This window comes from Elaeis guineensis, chromosome 16 (assembly GCF_000442705.2).
Source record: "Elaeis guineensis isolate ETL-2024a chromosome 16, EG11, whole genome shotgun sequence".
Taxonomy (NCBI): domain Eukaryota; kingdom Viridiplantae; phylum Streptophyta; class Magnoliopsida; order Arecales; family Arecaceae; genus Elaeis; species Elaeis guineensis.
The window spans coordinates 44,935,693-44,949,407 of NC_026008.2; the positions used below are offsets into that span (position 1 = coordinate 44,935,693).

General features: G+C 38.1%; 2 protein-coding genes across 4 annotated transcripts; both read right to left on the bottom strand.

Moving 5' to 3' along the window:
- Positions 1-380: 380 nt before the first annotated feature.
- LOC105059139 (uncharacterized) lies at positions 381-10,543 on the bottom strand. Of its 3 annotated transcripts, none has more exons than XM_029268661.2 (9): positions 10,273-10,543; positions 6,544-9,788; positions 6,360-6,446; positions 4,872-5,024; positions 2,591-2,754; positions 2,358-2,505; positions 1,764-1,886; positions 1,608-1,695; positions 381-930 (listed from the first exon to the last, which is right to left on the bottom strand). In XM_029268661.2, the coding sequence occupies exons 2-9, from the start codon at positions 9,472-9,474 to the stop codon at positions 740-742; spliced, it is 3,885 nt and encodes a 1,294-aa protein (XP_029124494.1). In that variant the 5' UTR covers positions 9,475-9,788; positions 10,273-10,543; the 3' UTR covers positions 381-739. The 3 variants fall into 3 exon arrangements, with proteins under 3 accessions (XP_029124494.1, XP_073106135.1, XP_029124495.1); XM_073250034.1 differs by having other exon boundaries at positions 6,544-9,838; positions 10,273-10,539; XM_029268662.2 differs by lacking the exon at positions 1,608-1,695 and having other exon boundaries at positions 780-930.
- A 1,529-nt stretch (positions 10,544-12,072) lies between these two features.
- Positions 12,073-13,243, bottom strand: LOC105059237 (blue copper protein 1a-like). The gene is made up of 2 exons (XM_010942467.3): positions 12,918-13,243; positions 12,073-12,466 (listed from the first exon to the last, which is right to left on the bottom strand). The coding sequence occupies exons 1-2, from the start codon at positions 13,090-13,092 to the stop codon at positions 12,132-12,134; spliced, it is 510 nt and encodes a 169-aa protein (XP_010940769.1). The 5' UTR covers positions 13,093-13,243; the 3' UTR covers positions 12,073-12,131.
- Between the last annotated feature and the right edge of the window lie 472 nt (positions 13,244-13,715).

Below are 13,715 nucleotides of genomic sequence, written 5' to 3' on the forward strand. Positions count from 1 at the left end.
CGATATAAAGAATTAGAGAATGCCACTGTGAATCCAGATAAATTTTGATATAGAATCATATTTATTTATTTATTTATGAAAAGAGTTGTTCTCAAAGTATCCTAGGCATCCGATTCTTCGAGAGATGATGATTCAAGAATAACGGATCTCAACCCAAAGAACCAGCGTAAAATAGAGTCCGTACGATCTAAATTCTTTTGTTCATATTAGAAGTTTTTCGGATGTGATGCAGAGGGCACCACCGGCTGTGAACATTCAAGGCGGCGTTCCATTACTATACATTTTACAGTCTCAGTGCATTCGAATTTAGAACCGTAGAAAACTCTGATGAGAGACACAGAGAGAGAGACAGACAGACAGACAAGACAGAGAGTAAAATGTAATGAACAAATCAGCTATAATTTGAAACAACATTTCAGCTTTTCTTACATTTTTATGACTCATAAATAACATACTCGCAACACAAATGCACTTTACACCCAGAAAAAGAACTGAATAATTATATCTTCCATAAAGGGGGGAAAAAAAAAAAGCACATGCTTTTCATACTCTTATAAACAGTGTTGATAGAGCATATACCTCGAACAATGCGGACTCAACTCTCTCTGCCGAAGCTCAAACTCCACAAAAATGAAAAAGATCTAAATGAAAAGGGGGGAAAAAGCATTCTAGTAAAAGGCACAGAAGGCTTGATAGCCTGTCCTCAGAATTAATCAGATTCTCTCAGAATTAATCATCTTCATCTGTTTGCATGAGTCTGTCCCCTCGACTGAAGAAGAGCCACTGACATAGCACGTAGCCTATCAGTAATCTCAGTAAATGAGGGGCGTGCTTCAGGGTCAGGTGACCAGCACTCTTCCATTAGCTGCCTCCACTCAGGATCACAGCGCTCAGGAATTGGCGGCCGAAGAGTATTGTTCACAATTCCTCCTTCACATTTCACAACATAGATTATTATTGTGGAACTAGACATGCAATTAATTGATTGGCATGACAGCACAAAAATAATTGATTGGCACATGCAGCATTTTTTTCATACTCCATCCACAAATTACTGCAAATGATCAACTACAGCAAGCCAATAGTCAGTAGCTATTGGTAGACATATACATCTTGCGTTAATCACAAATAAAAAAAGTATGGATCTTGCTTGCTAATGCAACTAACAAAACACCTTTTCATGATACATCATGTGGACAACATTGTACCATAAATTAGGTTACCATCTACATGGAAGAGGCAAGAATAGATTGACCCACCTATTTATAAGTTTTCCCGCTATATTTTATTCATTGATTCAGGTTTCTTTAGCAAAACAAGGGGAAATCTTTCAGTATATTAACTGTCAAAGGTCATTTTACTGGGATGAGGAAGAGAACAGGAAATAATTTGGAATTATGTGAAATTCTCACTGCATTATATGTTACCCTTTGTCTGAAATAGTAGGCAGTATTATCCTAAATGTCAATTATCCAAAAATATGCAAAACAGAAAGACATGGGATCACCCCTGTCAAATACTATACACTTATTTCCTACACATGGCATAACTCAATAACAATATTTAAGCAAGCCTCTATTTCTCTTTAAGTGTAAACACAGATTTACCTATGATTGCACCGCAATGCATGTTTGCATAGGGTTCCTCACCCGTGAGGATTTCCCACATTGCTATTCCAAATGAGAAAACATCAACCTACGATAGCCCAATTATACAGTTAGCTTCCCCCATAAAACGTATATACTACCAAATGGACTAGGTACCTTTTCAGAAACCCGGCTACTGCTTCCATTCAACAACTCTGGTGCCATCCAAGGAAGGGTTCCTCGTACACCACCGGAAACCAAGGTATTGCGTTTAATTCTTGATAATCCAAAGTCTCCAACCTGTGAATGCCATTTCCAAATACTCACTAATAAACATTTGAATTCTAATATCAGATTCCAACAATAACAACAACGATATCAGCTATTTTTTTGCAACCACTGAAAAGCCGAAACAATCATATCTCCATGACCATATCTTGTTTCAGGAAAATAATTTAGAAATTTCGAGCTGCATCTTTTCAAAGCCACATTCATGCTCTACGCTTGTTCCTTATGCCCCACCCACCCCCATCCCCACCCACCTCCCCCCACTCCCCCTGCTTTTCTTTATTAATTTCATATATACTTCAGATGTGCCAATGCACACCCAAAACCCAGACCAGCACAAACACTAAACATCAATAACAAGTTTTACAGAAGCAAAGATCAAATGATAATAGGAAAAATGTAGTTTAATATGAAACAAAATTCTAATACACCAGATTGGCCACCCAATACGAGTCGAAGTATACTTGCAATTTCTGGCACTACCTTGCAGATTGGTCTTTGGGAATCTCTCAAGTTAACTAGTAAGTTGTCACATTTCAAATCGAAATGAACTATGCTCTTTGAGTGCAAGTATTCCATCCCAAAAGCTGCATCCATTGCAATTATCAGCCTTTTACGGCGGTCAAGTGCTCTGCAGAGGATATTTTAAGCATAATCTTGTCATGGTCATAAAGAAATAAGAAGAAACAATATGCAAGAAATTATGGTTTGCTCACCTATCCTTCCTTAATAGGACATGCTTGAGCGATCCATTTACCATAAATTCTGTTACAGTGGCCAGTGTCCCCCCAGCTCCATCAGGAACAACCCCATAAAATGCAACCACATTTGGATGGTGAAGCTTTGACAGGATCTGTGCCTCCCTCCAGAAATCCTTGGTCTGCAGAACCAAGAGAAGAATGATCCAACAGTATAAGTAACTTACCAACTTGCAAAATGGATGCAATTATTTATACAATAAGGTAAAATGAAATATTTTAAGCTCACAAAAATGGTTAGTCTGGAAAGTAATTCATGTGGTACAATCGGGTAAAATGAAACTAAGTTGAAGCTAGAGGATGCAAGAGCCAGATCTAGAGTTCACTACACTAGTGCAGGTTTAATAAAAAAAGTTAATCCAAGTTTCTAATTAAGGGTCATCCATGTTTGCTACATAAGTTCCAATGCAACTAAAAGAACCTTCCTTTTGGTGCTGGAGCAATAAAGAAAATATTGCTCTTCCAGATGCATGATTTGTAATTATACATCCAGTTTTAGACGTGCGACCCCATTTTTGAAGATGACTTCTGGTTTACCTTAAGTTATTCCAGGCCCCCAAAACTGTTGAAGGTATAGTGCTGAAATAATAGAAATTTATCTAATGTATTCTCACATTTTCTCATATATTTAGCACTCACATGCCAGAATGGAAAATCTCTTGTCTTCATTCTAACAATGCGGGATGTTAAAGACTCTCATTCAAGTAGAGACATGCAACACCACAAATCATATTTTTAGTTGCATTTCTTTCAAATACACCAAAAAAAAAAGAAAAAGAGTAAATTACAAAAACCTCTCTGAGATTAAGGATAAATTATACTTACACCCAATAGTTTGGAAAACCTATGCTTACCCTCTCGAGGTTCATTTTTTATCTAACACTTTAACCCATAACTTAACAAAACATTAATCAAATCATTAACCTCGAATGAGATCCAAATGCCCCATCAGGAAAATTTCAAAAATAACCAAAATAACCTTAAATGACATAATAGCCATCCAAGGATATAAGAAAATATGTGCATCCTTCTCTTTACTCAAGGGCTTTCGACTTTTTATATGAGGTAAATGCTTTCACTAACATTGTTAGTTTAACTGGGTATAAGTATCGGTGTAACAAACTATTGGGTGTAATAAACATAAACCTAGGGAGGATTTTGTAATTTACTTGAAAAAAAATAATGCATTTTCCTTTACATAACCAAGCCCAGTTCCATAAAGATGAAATTGTTGATGGAACACATCAAGAAGGTTCCAAGTCCAACCAAAAAAACATATCGAGTATATATTTATTATTAGTATCAACATAAAATCAATGGACGAGGAACTGAATGAATGCCTTTTTTCTTTAAAGGAAAATGTAAAAATTCTTCTTTCAGGCTAATTGACGGTTAGATGGAGAAGGCTATCCAAAAGGAGCATGCAGATCGAGGGCAGGAGTTGAGGACTAGCCTTGAGTTACCAATAGTTGTGACCTTCTCTTTCTTTCCCACCTCACCCAAACCATTATTGATAGTTTGAAATGATGCAGCTGAATGATCCATGGAGGGGTGAACCACCAGACTCTTTTTCCTTGAGCCCTACAAGATTGAACAAGGGTGCCAGCTATGGCTGGGTCAACTGCAAAAAGCCACTGAACTTAATCTTTCCTCTGGTTTGAGACCAATCATGTCCTTCAGCCGGGCAAGACCGTTGTTGTGGTTTGAAAGGTGAGGACCTTTTATTTTTCTGTTTCATTTTTAACAGAGAAGAAACCCCAACAGGAAACACCTAAAACACACATAATCTACCCTAGATCTGTTCTTGTTTTACATGTATGCTAGTTTTACCATTCTTTCTAAAATCTCACAAATGAACGCACCATCGTCTTTATCTCAATCATGTCTATTTGTTTTACAAAAAGCTTCCTGATTTGTTGTCATGCATCAGTCCAAGATGGGTATGGTGGTGACAAATTTGCAGAAGAAAGTACGGGGGGTTAGACCTGCTTTTGTCAAGGTGTGAGGAAAGATATAAAAAGATTGACTAGATGGCAGATCTAACCATAATAGATATGATCCCTGAAGAGGACTTCACAACCCAAAGTAACAGATGGGACAGGGTTCATTGGCTATGGTCATCCTAAATAGTAAGAAGGGATGAAGTAATCATAAGAAATACTACAGAAGTTACAAACCAAAAAAGACAAATTTAATAAAAGCAAAAAATACAACAGTAGTGATCATGTTCTCAACGCACCAATCGCTCTTGTTCAGATGATCTCCCTGAAAAGCAACTTTTCTTAATCCGCTTGATTGCAACATCTGTTCCTCGCCACTTTCCATGATAGACAGTTCCGAATGTACCAGATCCCAATTCACGTAGCTCTTCAAGGTCAGCATTTCTTATGATCTGATCATCAGCATATAAAACTTTCAGTTTTAGATTTTCTCAAAAAAAAAAAAAAAAAGAAGACAGATTTAGATAAATAGTGATATATGACCTAGCACTGAAAAATGAACAGATGTTTGTATGAATATGAGGGAAAGAAAGAAGTATGCATATAATAACTCATTGCCATATAGAACTTTTGAATGAAAAAATAGGAACATTGGGAGAATATGAAGCAGTTTGAAGATAAAAAATTTGGTCAATCCGTTCCACCCAGTGAAAAAAGAGCTAAAAGATTTTTGATAACTCATTGCTAATATAGAAACTTTTGTATGAAAAACTAAGAACATTGAGAGAATATGAATCAGTGGAAGATAAAAAATTTGGTCACCCAGCTCTACCCAGCAAAATAAGAGCCAAAAGATTTTGAAAATAGCATATATTTAATAACTTCAATTCTTTCAAAAAAAATCATATTTTTATAAAAATTAATTGAAAAATGATTATAGTGAGAATTAATAGAGGGAAAAAAGAATAGCATATTCTGCTATGCAGCTATAGGTTCTGTAGTCTACAGTCACAAGCTTTGCATTTGCAAATGGCACAGCAAGGGCAGATGCCATAGGGAAGGTTCATAAAAAGCTCAAAAGGAGTTGAAATATATATAAAGCAAAAGAAAATAAAACAAAAGAGAAGTATACAATATAAGAGAACATGCAAAAACAGTAGATGTAGAAAAGGCAGCAAGATATTTAAAATAAATAGTGATTGGCATTAAGAAATACATAAAAAGATTTATAAATACTCCTATCCATAACCCATGAAATACATATAATCTACAGATTCTTGAATTAATAAAATATGATGGATTATTTATTAAACAAGTCACAAAAAGCAATGCTCCGATAAAATACTACAAGAGCAAGTTGAATCAACTGAAGAGGCACAAGAAACAAAGGTTTTTGATAATTATCCAATATATCCCATTAGGCAATAATCAGAAAAAGTAGCGTCAAATCTTCCTCAGCTAGGCCTATTTAGTTACAATGTTTCACGAGAGTATGGAAACAGATGAATATACCTTTAATTCTTCGAATATTTGTATAACAAAAACAGGTTCAGCAGCTTCATAAGATCAAAAAAAAATTTCCCTGTTTTCTTAGTAAACATCACAGTGAATGTGAAATAACTCATGGATCAGAAATTTGTGGATCCCACAATCAAGCAGCTGACCAGCACAAGTGTCAAAATGACATGCTATTAGCTAACTGGCAACGGTTTATCTTGCTAATAAAGCTTAGGTTTCAAACCATGTTAGATGGCATATCACAATTAAGCATAAAATACAGCTCATACCTGCAAACCATATAGGCCAGCTTCTATCTCTGCAATTGCAGCATCACTAACGGATTCATCCATATCTCTTTCATCAGTTTTTGCATCCTAGAGTGTATACATGATACATCAGATGTAGCATAAAACAGCTGGCTGCCTGGCTTTGAATAGTGAACATTTCAAATAAATACCATGCAATATTTACCTCACTCACAGCTTCTGGACTGTTGCTCTCTGCATCAGTTACTTTCGGCGAGGAGGTTTCACCAGTTTCTAGTTCATCAACTGGCTCCTGAAGTACATGAGGAACAATTGTTGGGGAAGCTGGAATATCTGAAGGAACAATGTCAGTTACATCTTCAACAGTAACCCCTGTGTCCAATGCAACATTGTTATGCACATTACATATCGATCTGATCTCTCCTCCCTTCCATGGTTCAAGACCACAGCCCCCATGATCCATGTCAGTGACACCTGAATCAGGATGATTAATGGAGTCCCAATCAAGGAGAGCAACTTCTCTCTTTAAAATGTTACCTGTGGCTGGATTTGGGAAGAAAGACCAATTTGGAGGGTCATCAGCATCCAGGTTTAGACTCAGACCAGTGCCACTGACTATAACAAGTGGAGCTGTAGAACCTGATACACTGTATCCTTCGTTATCCTTCTGAGACATTATACCCGGAGGAAGATGAGAAACAGGATCACTTGATGATGTGTAAACTAAATCATTTGAAGTTTCATCACCACAACACTCTGGAGTCATGTCTTCAGCAAATTTGTTTGGGAGTGGAGCTTCTAAAGAATCCTTTGGCCATGAAACAGAAGGTAGAAAAGCTATGACATTGCCACCTTCACATGCAAGATCACCATTTAATGGTTCAGATGCTTCACCATGCAGACTATTAGCAGTCCCATAGCCTTTGGTGGAAATTTCTGGTTTTGATCCATCAAATGGGTTGCTAGGAGAATGAACTTTGAGAATATCTGAATCAGATTTTGAAGCAAAATGTGAAGATGTAGGAACAGAACTTTCTAGTGCCTCTAGCTCCTGTGAAGAAACATGAACACCATGCATACCACAAAGGTTGTAATTCGTGCCAAGTAACTTACTCTTATAAGTGGACATCTCTTGCATTGCATTAAAATCATCATGATAAAGTTTCTTATCCTGACAAAGAAGAGCTCCTTTCTCATTCATCTGTGTCATCGTATCTACTGCCAATCCATTTTGCGCATAACAGTCTTGTGACCCAGAATTGAGGCCATCAACTCTTTGTTTGCTTCGATGTTCTTCATCAGGATAATAGGCAGTTTGGTGCTTAGATTCATTTCTTCCACGAATTTCTGGATGATGAGAAGAATATGCAAATTCTGGTCCAGCCTGTGAACTGGTGGACAAGGTTCTCCGTAGTTTATCAGGAGGATTTGGGTGATCGATATCTATATTTCCATGGAATTGTACTGTTCCTTCCTGCAGGTTATTTTGGCATGTTTGTTGACAAAATGGTGATGCAGTAAGGTCAATGTAGGGTATTGTTCCTTCTGATACGTTAGACAAATTCCTTTCACCTTGTTCTTGGAGCACTGAATCAGAATATGCATGAGGTAATTGTTGAGGTGGACCAGTTGAATCATTGGATCCTGATATCCAACTCAGTGAATCTTCTATCTGATTGGGGCATTTGTCTGAATGAAAAGCTCTTTCAATTTGAGGAGGCTTTTCATAATATGGATATACATCTAAGTCGCTGTCATTGCGAGTAAACGGTGGATTAATAAAATCCCTGATGTGCTTATGATTTTCAAAAGGCATTCCATGAGGTGCAATCGGCATCTCAACATCACCACGCATGTTAGGATGTAGCTTTTGTACTCCACCATGTAGACAATATCTGGCATTAATCTCATAATAATTCTCCAATGGTTGGTCTGCTATAAATTGATCATCATATGATTGATTGCGAGAATGTCGTTGAACTGGCCTTGGAGAAAAAGGAGGTGATTGTGTGGGGGTTTTTGGTGCAGTTTGAGAACTAAAAAAGAACTGTGGACCAGGGAGATGCATGAGCATGCCAGCATGATTTGGAGCAGCAGTTCCATTGACAACATCAGAATAAGGAAAAGAAGGGGAATCTCTCTGGAAACTTGGAGAATTATCTAAATGATATCCCATTTGGCTTGAATAGCTATTACCACTTGAGCTTTTCCTCGGACTTGGCTCTGATATGTTATTCACAGCAACAACATATTGGTATTCTGAGCTGCTCTGCAAGCCTCTAGTATCTACAGAAGGGTTCTCAGATTCAGTCAGGGATATGAGAAATAATCTGAGTCTCTGAGAGCCATCAGCCTTTTCAAGCCCATAGTACTCTTCCATCATATTCTGAAGATCCTCATCTGAAGAAACAGATATCAGAGCATCAAGATCTTCACCAGGAAGCTGATACTTGATGGTGTGAGGTTGGCTGCAAATGGTCATGGTTTTCTGCATAAGTTCTTTCCATGAAAGATTCCTTCTGATGGAGACAATCCGTGTCTCACCACCAACATATCTCAGTTTTCCATCACCTGGCCTCGGCAAGATCTTTCCACTGAAGCTGCATAGGAATTTCACCTTACTGGACTGAGGGCTTTGCATGGCTCCAGGTCTATGAGGGCAATGCTGATAACCTTGAAGGGTTTCAGAAAGAGGACCGGGTTCAGAATACTCATCCATACAGTTCTCTGTCACTCTCCTATTATTTTGACTATGAATTTTGCTTGTTCTATAAACATGTTCCATAGCTTTGCCGTCCACCAAATGGGTTCTGATCAAATAAGGATTAGAAACATCAAAATAACTATTAGAGTCTGCTCTTCTGAGCCCAAGAATGCCTGCAAGATCCTCATAGCCTGCCTGAAAAATCTGATAATTATTACATCCTACATTCTTCATCTGCCCACGATCTATACCAGGTTTAAACGTTGCTCCTCTTGGTGTGACACGATCTTGAAGGAAATCCATCGAGAACTCCTCGCCAGTCTGAACAGAGATGTTATTCAAGTGCTTGTTTGAAGGTACCTCACGTGCAACAAAATACTTGTAAGCTTGCGCAAATTTCTGATCTGAAGGACAGGGTATTTCACCATCCATTCTTCAAATTAGAATTCGGTCTCATCCACCTCATCTGGCACACGAAACTGTCCAAACCCTAGAAGACTCTTATCCATCTCTTCAATTCCCGAACATTTGAACATGTGTTTCTCCAAGACACCAACAGAATTCCCATGCCTTCAATTGTTCAATCCATGTAATGTGCTTGTACTACCATCCAAATTGCCAATCAAATTTAACCACAACTGACCAACATTTCCCCATAAAAATGAGATTTCTAATCTGGGTGATTAACCGCATTCTCCAAACTGTTTGAAGTTGAACTGATCATTTTGAAGCTATCTGTCAATAAACTGATTGCACATTGATGACCAAATTAAAGCCATCAGCAATTAAAAAATTTCTGCAATACAAGTTTTAGAACTATTCATATAACTCAGCATCCAAAATTCCAATGAGAAATCGGAATTAAAGACATTCTTTTTAACATTCATATCAATCAATTGGGTTTTAACATATAACTCAAATCCAACAGGATAAAAAAAAAAAACAGAGAACTGGTCGAAAAAATCAAAACTTACCACAATGCACCGAGCATTCCAATGACAAAATCCCAAACGAACAAAATGATGGGAAGAATCTCGAATGCATGCAGAGAAGGAAACAACAAATGGACAACACAGCGATAACGGTCGCAATTTTGTAAATAAAAATCATAAGATTCGGGAACAATTAGAGATGGGTTTCGATCCAAGCATGCCTCAGAGCAAGATCAAACCCAAAAAGGAGCTGAAAAAACTTCCAATATCTCGAGCAAACGAGGGTCATCGTTGGTACCTGGAATTACGTATCGCTCCCCTCATCGGATCAAGCCGAGTAACCTGGAAAGATCGAATTCCGGCAGGCCATGGGGGGAATTTCCGGATATTGGATAAGAGGTGTGGTGTTTGGGATTCCAAAAATTTTAGGGTTTTTTTTTTTTTTGGTTGCTTGCTTCTCTCTTTTAGCTATTTTGGGAATGGAGAAAGGGCCGATTGTTGCGGCTTGAAATTAAATATGGCGTCAGAGGAGGACATCATGAGAAGAAGGCGGCATCAACGAAGGAGGAGGCTGTAACTGAAAACAATATTACCAAACTCTCTCTCACATTGTCGCCAGCGGCACGTGACATGCATGTGATATTTGCATGGGGTTGCAACCATGCGGCAGCTTAACTTTTACAGTTCATGGTTTATGACTAATACTATTTCTATTGGTACTAAATCACGATTTTTTTTTTTCTTTTTGTGAGAATCCGAATCAACATTGGGCAGCACTATCATGATGCTACACTTTGTGAGCTGTACTTAATTTAAAAAAAAAAAAAATGTAGCTCAGGTAAATGACAGAATTTTATATTTTAAAAAAATCTAGATGAGATTATTATTCGGTGGAAATCAACTAGCTTTTTTGATGGATTGGACATACATTCAAGTTACATGAATTTATCTTATGTCTTAATTGTAGAAGGATTCTATAACTAGAGCTTTTTTGACCTTGAAACTTGCCACATGACCATATATGTATAGACCCTTGAACAACTTCATTTGCATCATCCTTCAGTTATTATTCTCCAACTTTGTCCTGCATCACAGTCAAATGCTATGGCTCAGAGGACTTAAACCACAACATTCCTTGAGGTTCACCATATATGAGATAAACTAGTAAGCCACATGAAAATTCAACAAGTAATTAACATGAAGTAGTCCAATTTTCCCATTGATCAATCGAGCTAGAGGCATCGGTTAGTATAATGCCTAATTTAAGTTTACAGGGAGAATTGTTAGTCTTAAGGAAGATTGCAGACCACTTCTATGTTTCTTGTAACACCTTGCAAGCACGTTATCAACTTTATAGAAGTCAAGGCTATGGAATGTGAATTTCCAAAGTCCAACCTTTCCAAACCATAGTCTTGTAGCACCGACTTTTTCGTTTTATAATTTTCTTCCTTTGACGGTTTGATGTCTCAACTTTTAGTCTAACTTTCAATTTAGTGAACAAGCTACTTTAGGAGGAAATTCTAAAGGCTTCCAAAAGGACGGTGCTAACTTAATTGATAGATTTTCCAAAGGTTAGGAGACTTTCGACGAATTCGTGTCCAACTGTCTTGCGTGAGAACTTTTATTCCGGGGGACAATATTATATGCCGCCCTTTTGCCATCCTATCCAATTATTCCATGCTTTGCACCATCTCTCGGGATTAGTTTAGACGTGACAGGTAAGAGAGCAATAAGACGGAATAAGGACAGCTGGATGGCGGGTGCAATTCCTCGTACTATAAGTACATTAAATTGAGCCAAAGCAGCTTCTGATCAAGGGATAATTGCTAAGAATCTGACATTTTCTTTATGGCCGGGCGAGTTAGAATTGCTGAAGTAGTCCGGGCTCAAGTTTAGGAATGAACATGAGAGTGACTTCAGCAATCACGGTCATCCAAGAAAAAATAGGATATATATATATATGTATATGTATCAATTATTATTCAATGCAATTTGTTTCTGAATGGGATCTGAAGAAAAAAGAATTTATCTTTCTCATATATAAACTCTAAATATGATAGATCAAATGACAAGAGACATGATAACATAAACCAATTCAAATTGACGTACGTAATGAAATCTCCAAGGTGCAAGAAGAAATTAAAACAATCTTTTATTTTAAGTCATGAAGGTCGTCAGCACTGCCACAACCAGCACCATCAAACTCTGGTACCCAGGTACGGTAATCTTGCCGGAGGAACCGGGAACTGGAGCGGGAGGTGTGGGGGATGCAGTGGGAGCCTGCAAGCTTGGAAGGACAGTGATGACAAGCTTCTGGCCAGATTCACAGTGCGCGGCCTTACCACAGACGTACCATCTTTTTCCTGGACTTGAGAGTGGGACCGCATCATCGCCAGAGGCTAGAGGCTCCTTTTCTGAAACCTTGTTGCATGCCTGAAAATCTGGGCCACGGACTCTGAGGACGTGGTGATTTCCAGGGTTATACCTAAAGACTGCAAGATTAGAGAAATAAAGTTTCAAATCCATCCATTTTTATTCAGATATTGTCAAATTTAAACATATGGTTTATCTTGGTGAATTATGTTGGAAATAAATTGCCTAGTAATTACTATGTTGCTGTTTTATAAAATTTTAGAATAGTTTTTGAAAAGAAACAAACTATTAAAATAAAAACTCTGTAAGGTTGAAAAGAGTTTGTCTAGATCCAGACATGTGGAAACAGTCCTCTACATTGGCAATGCATGGTTGACAGGAATCACTTGCATTTAACTCTTATGACAAGTAGTGAAGAATCTTTATCTATGGGAAATGTCAGGGAGGCTTGGATTCTAAGATTGAGGCGTTCCATCATGATGTGGTACATAGTAGCCACGGCCAAGGATGATAGCGTACATGGAATGCTAATAGTTCGATCATTAGAGAATTGAAGAAAAGGATCGATACCTAGCGAGTCGCCAACTCTGAAGACCTTGCCCCGAGCCCAGTCAGTGCAGTTCACTTGAAGGCCCCACCCCATGTCATCGCCTACCACATATTCCGTCGCTCGAGCCATTGCCAGAAGGGTGGCCATGGCAACCATAGCTACTGCAAGGACAGCCAGCATTTGTCTGCAAGCCATTGGAGAGCTCTTGGGTTATGGTACGAGTAGCCTAGGCTTCAGTAAGCAAGAGATCTCCACAATGGAGTTTTGGGGATGGGAATGCCACACAAGGTGGAGCCGTATATTTATAGAGCTCTCTTTGTGCCTTTACTTCGTTTGAGTTGGGCTGCCATTTCAGCAGCTCGATCGGCGGAAGGCGGCATCAAAGCATATATATATATATATATATATATATATATATATATATATATATATATATATATAATACACATACATACATACACACACACACACATACATACATACACACACATACATACACTTATTGGAAGCGGTAAGCTTTGGAGAGGTTAATTTATGAGAAGCAGACAACAAAAGAGTTGGTGTGAAGAGGTCCTTGGGTGCTTCTTTGTGGGGATTTTGTTAAATACAAGTTAGTTTTAGGTAGACTGCTCTGGTTCGTTCTTGCCATTTGGAAATCCGGCTGCTGTTCCCTGCGCCATGGATTAAACAGCTAAATTAATAATTGGTGATGGAGAAGCTTCATCTCAAAAATTCTGTGTTAGGCACAGATTACCCCTTGTCTTTCTGAGTTACAGACGAAGTAAAATTGCATCCTGTGCGTTTATCACATGGCCAGC

What these genes read in the sequence shown, in the direction of transcription:
- LOC105059139 (XM_029268661.2), bottom strand. Translation starts at nt 9,474, where the DNA reads ATGGATGGTGAAATACCCTGTCCTTCAGATCAGAAATTTGCGCAAGCT. An exon ending in GTCCAGAAGCTGTGAGTGAG is followed by an intron (nt 6,447 to 6,543) that starts GTAAATATTGCA and finishes TATACACTCTAG; the next exon opens with GATGCAAAAACTGATGAAAG. An exon ending in CATCTGAACAAGAGCGATTG is followed by an intron (nt 2,755 to 4,871) that starts GTGCGTTGAGAA and finishes TTGGTTCTGCAG; the next exon opens with ACCAAGGATTTCTGGAGGGA.
- LOC105059237 (XM_010942467.3), bottom strand. Translation starts at nt 13,092, where the DNA reads ATGGCTTGCAGACAAATGCTGGCTGTCCTTGCAGTAGCTATGGTTGCC. An exon ending in CAGAGTTGGCGACTCGCTAG is followed by an intron (nt 12,467 to 12,917) that starts GTATCGATCCTT and finishes CTAATCTTGCAG; the next exon opens with TCTTTAGGTATAACCCTGGA.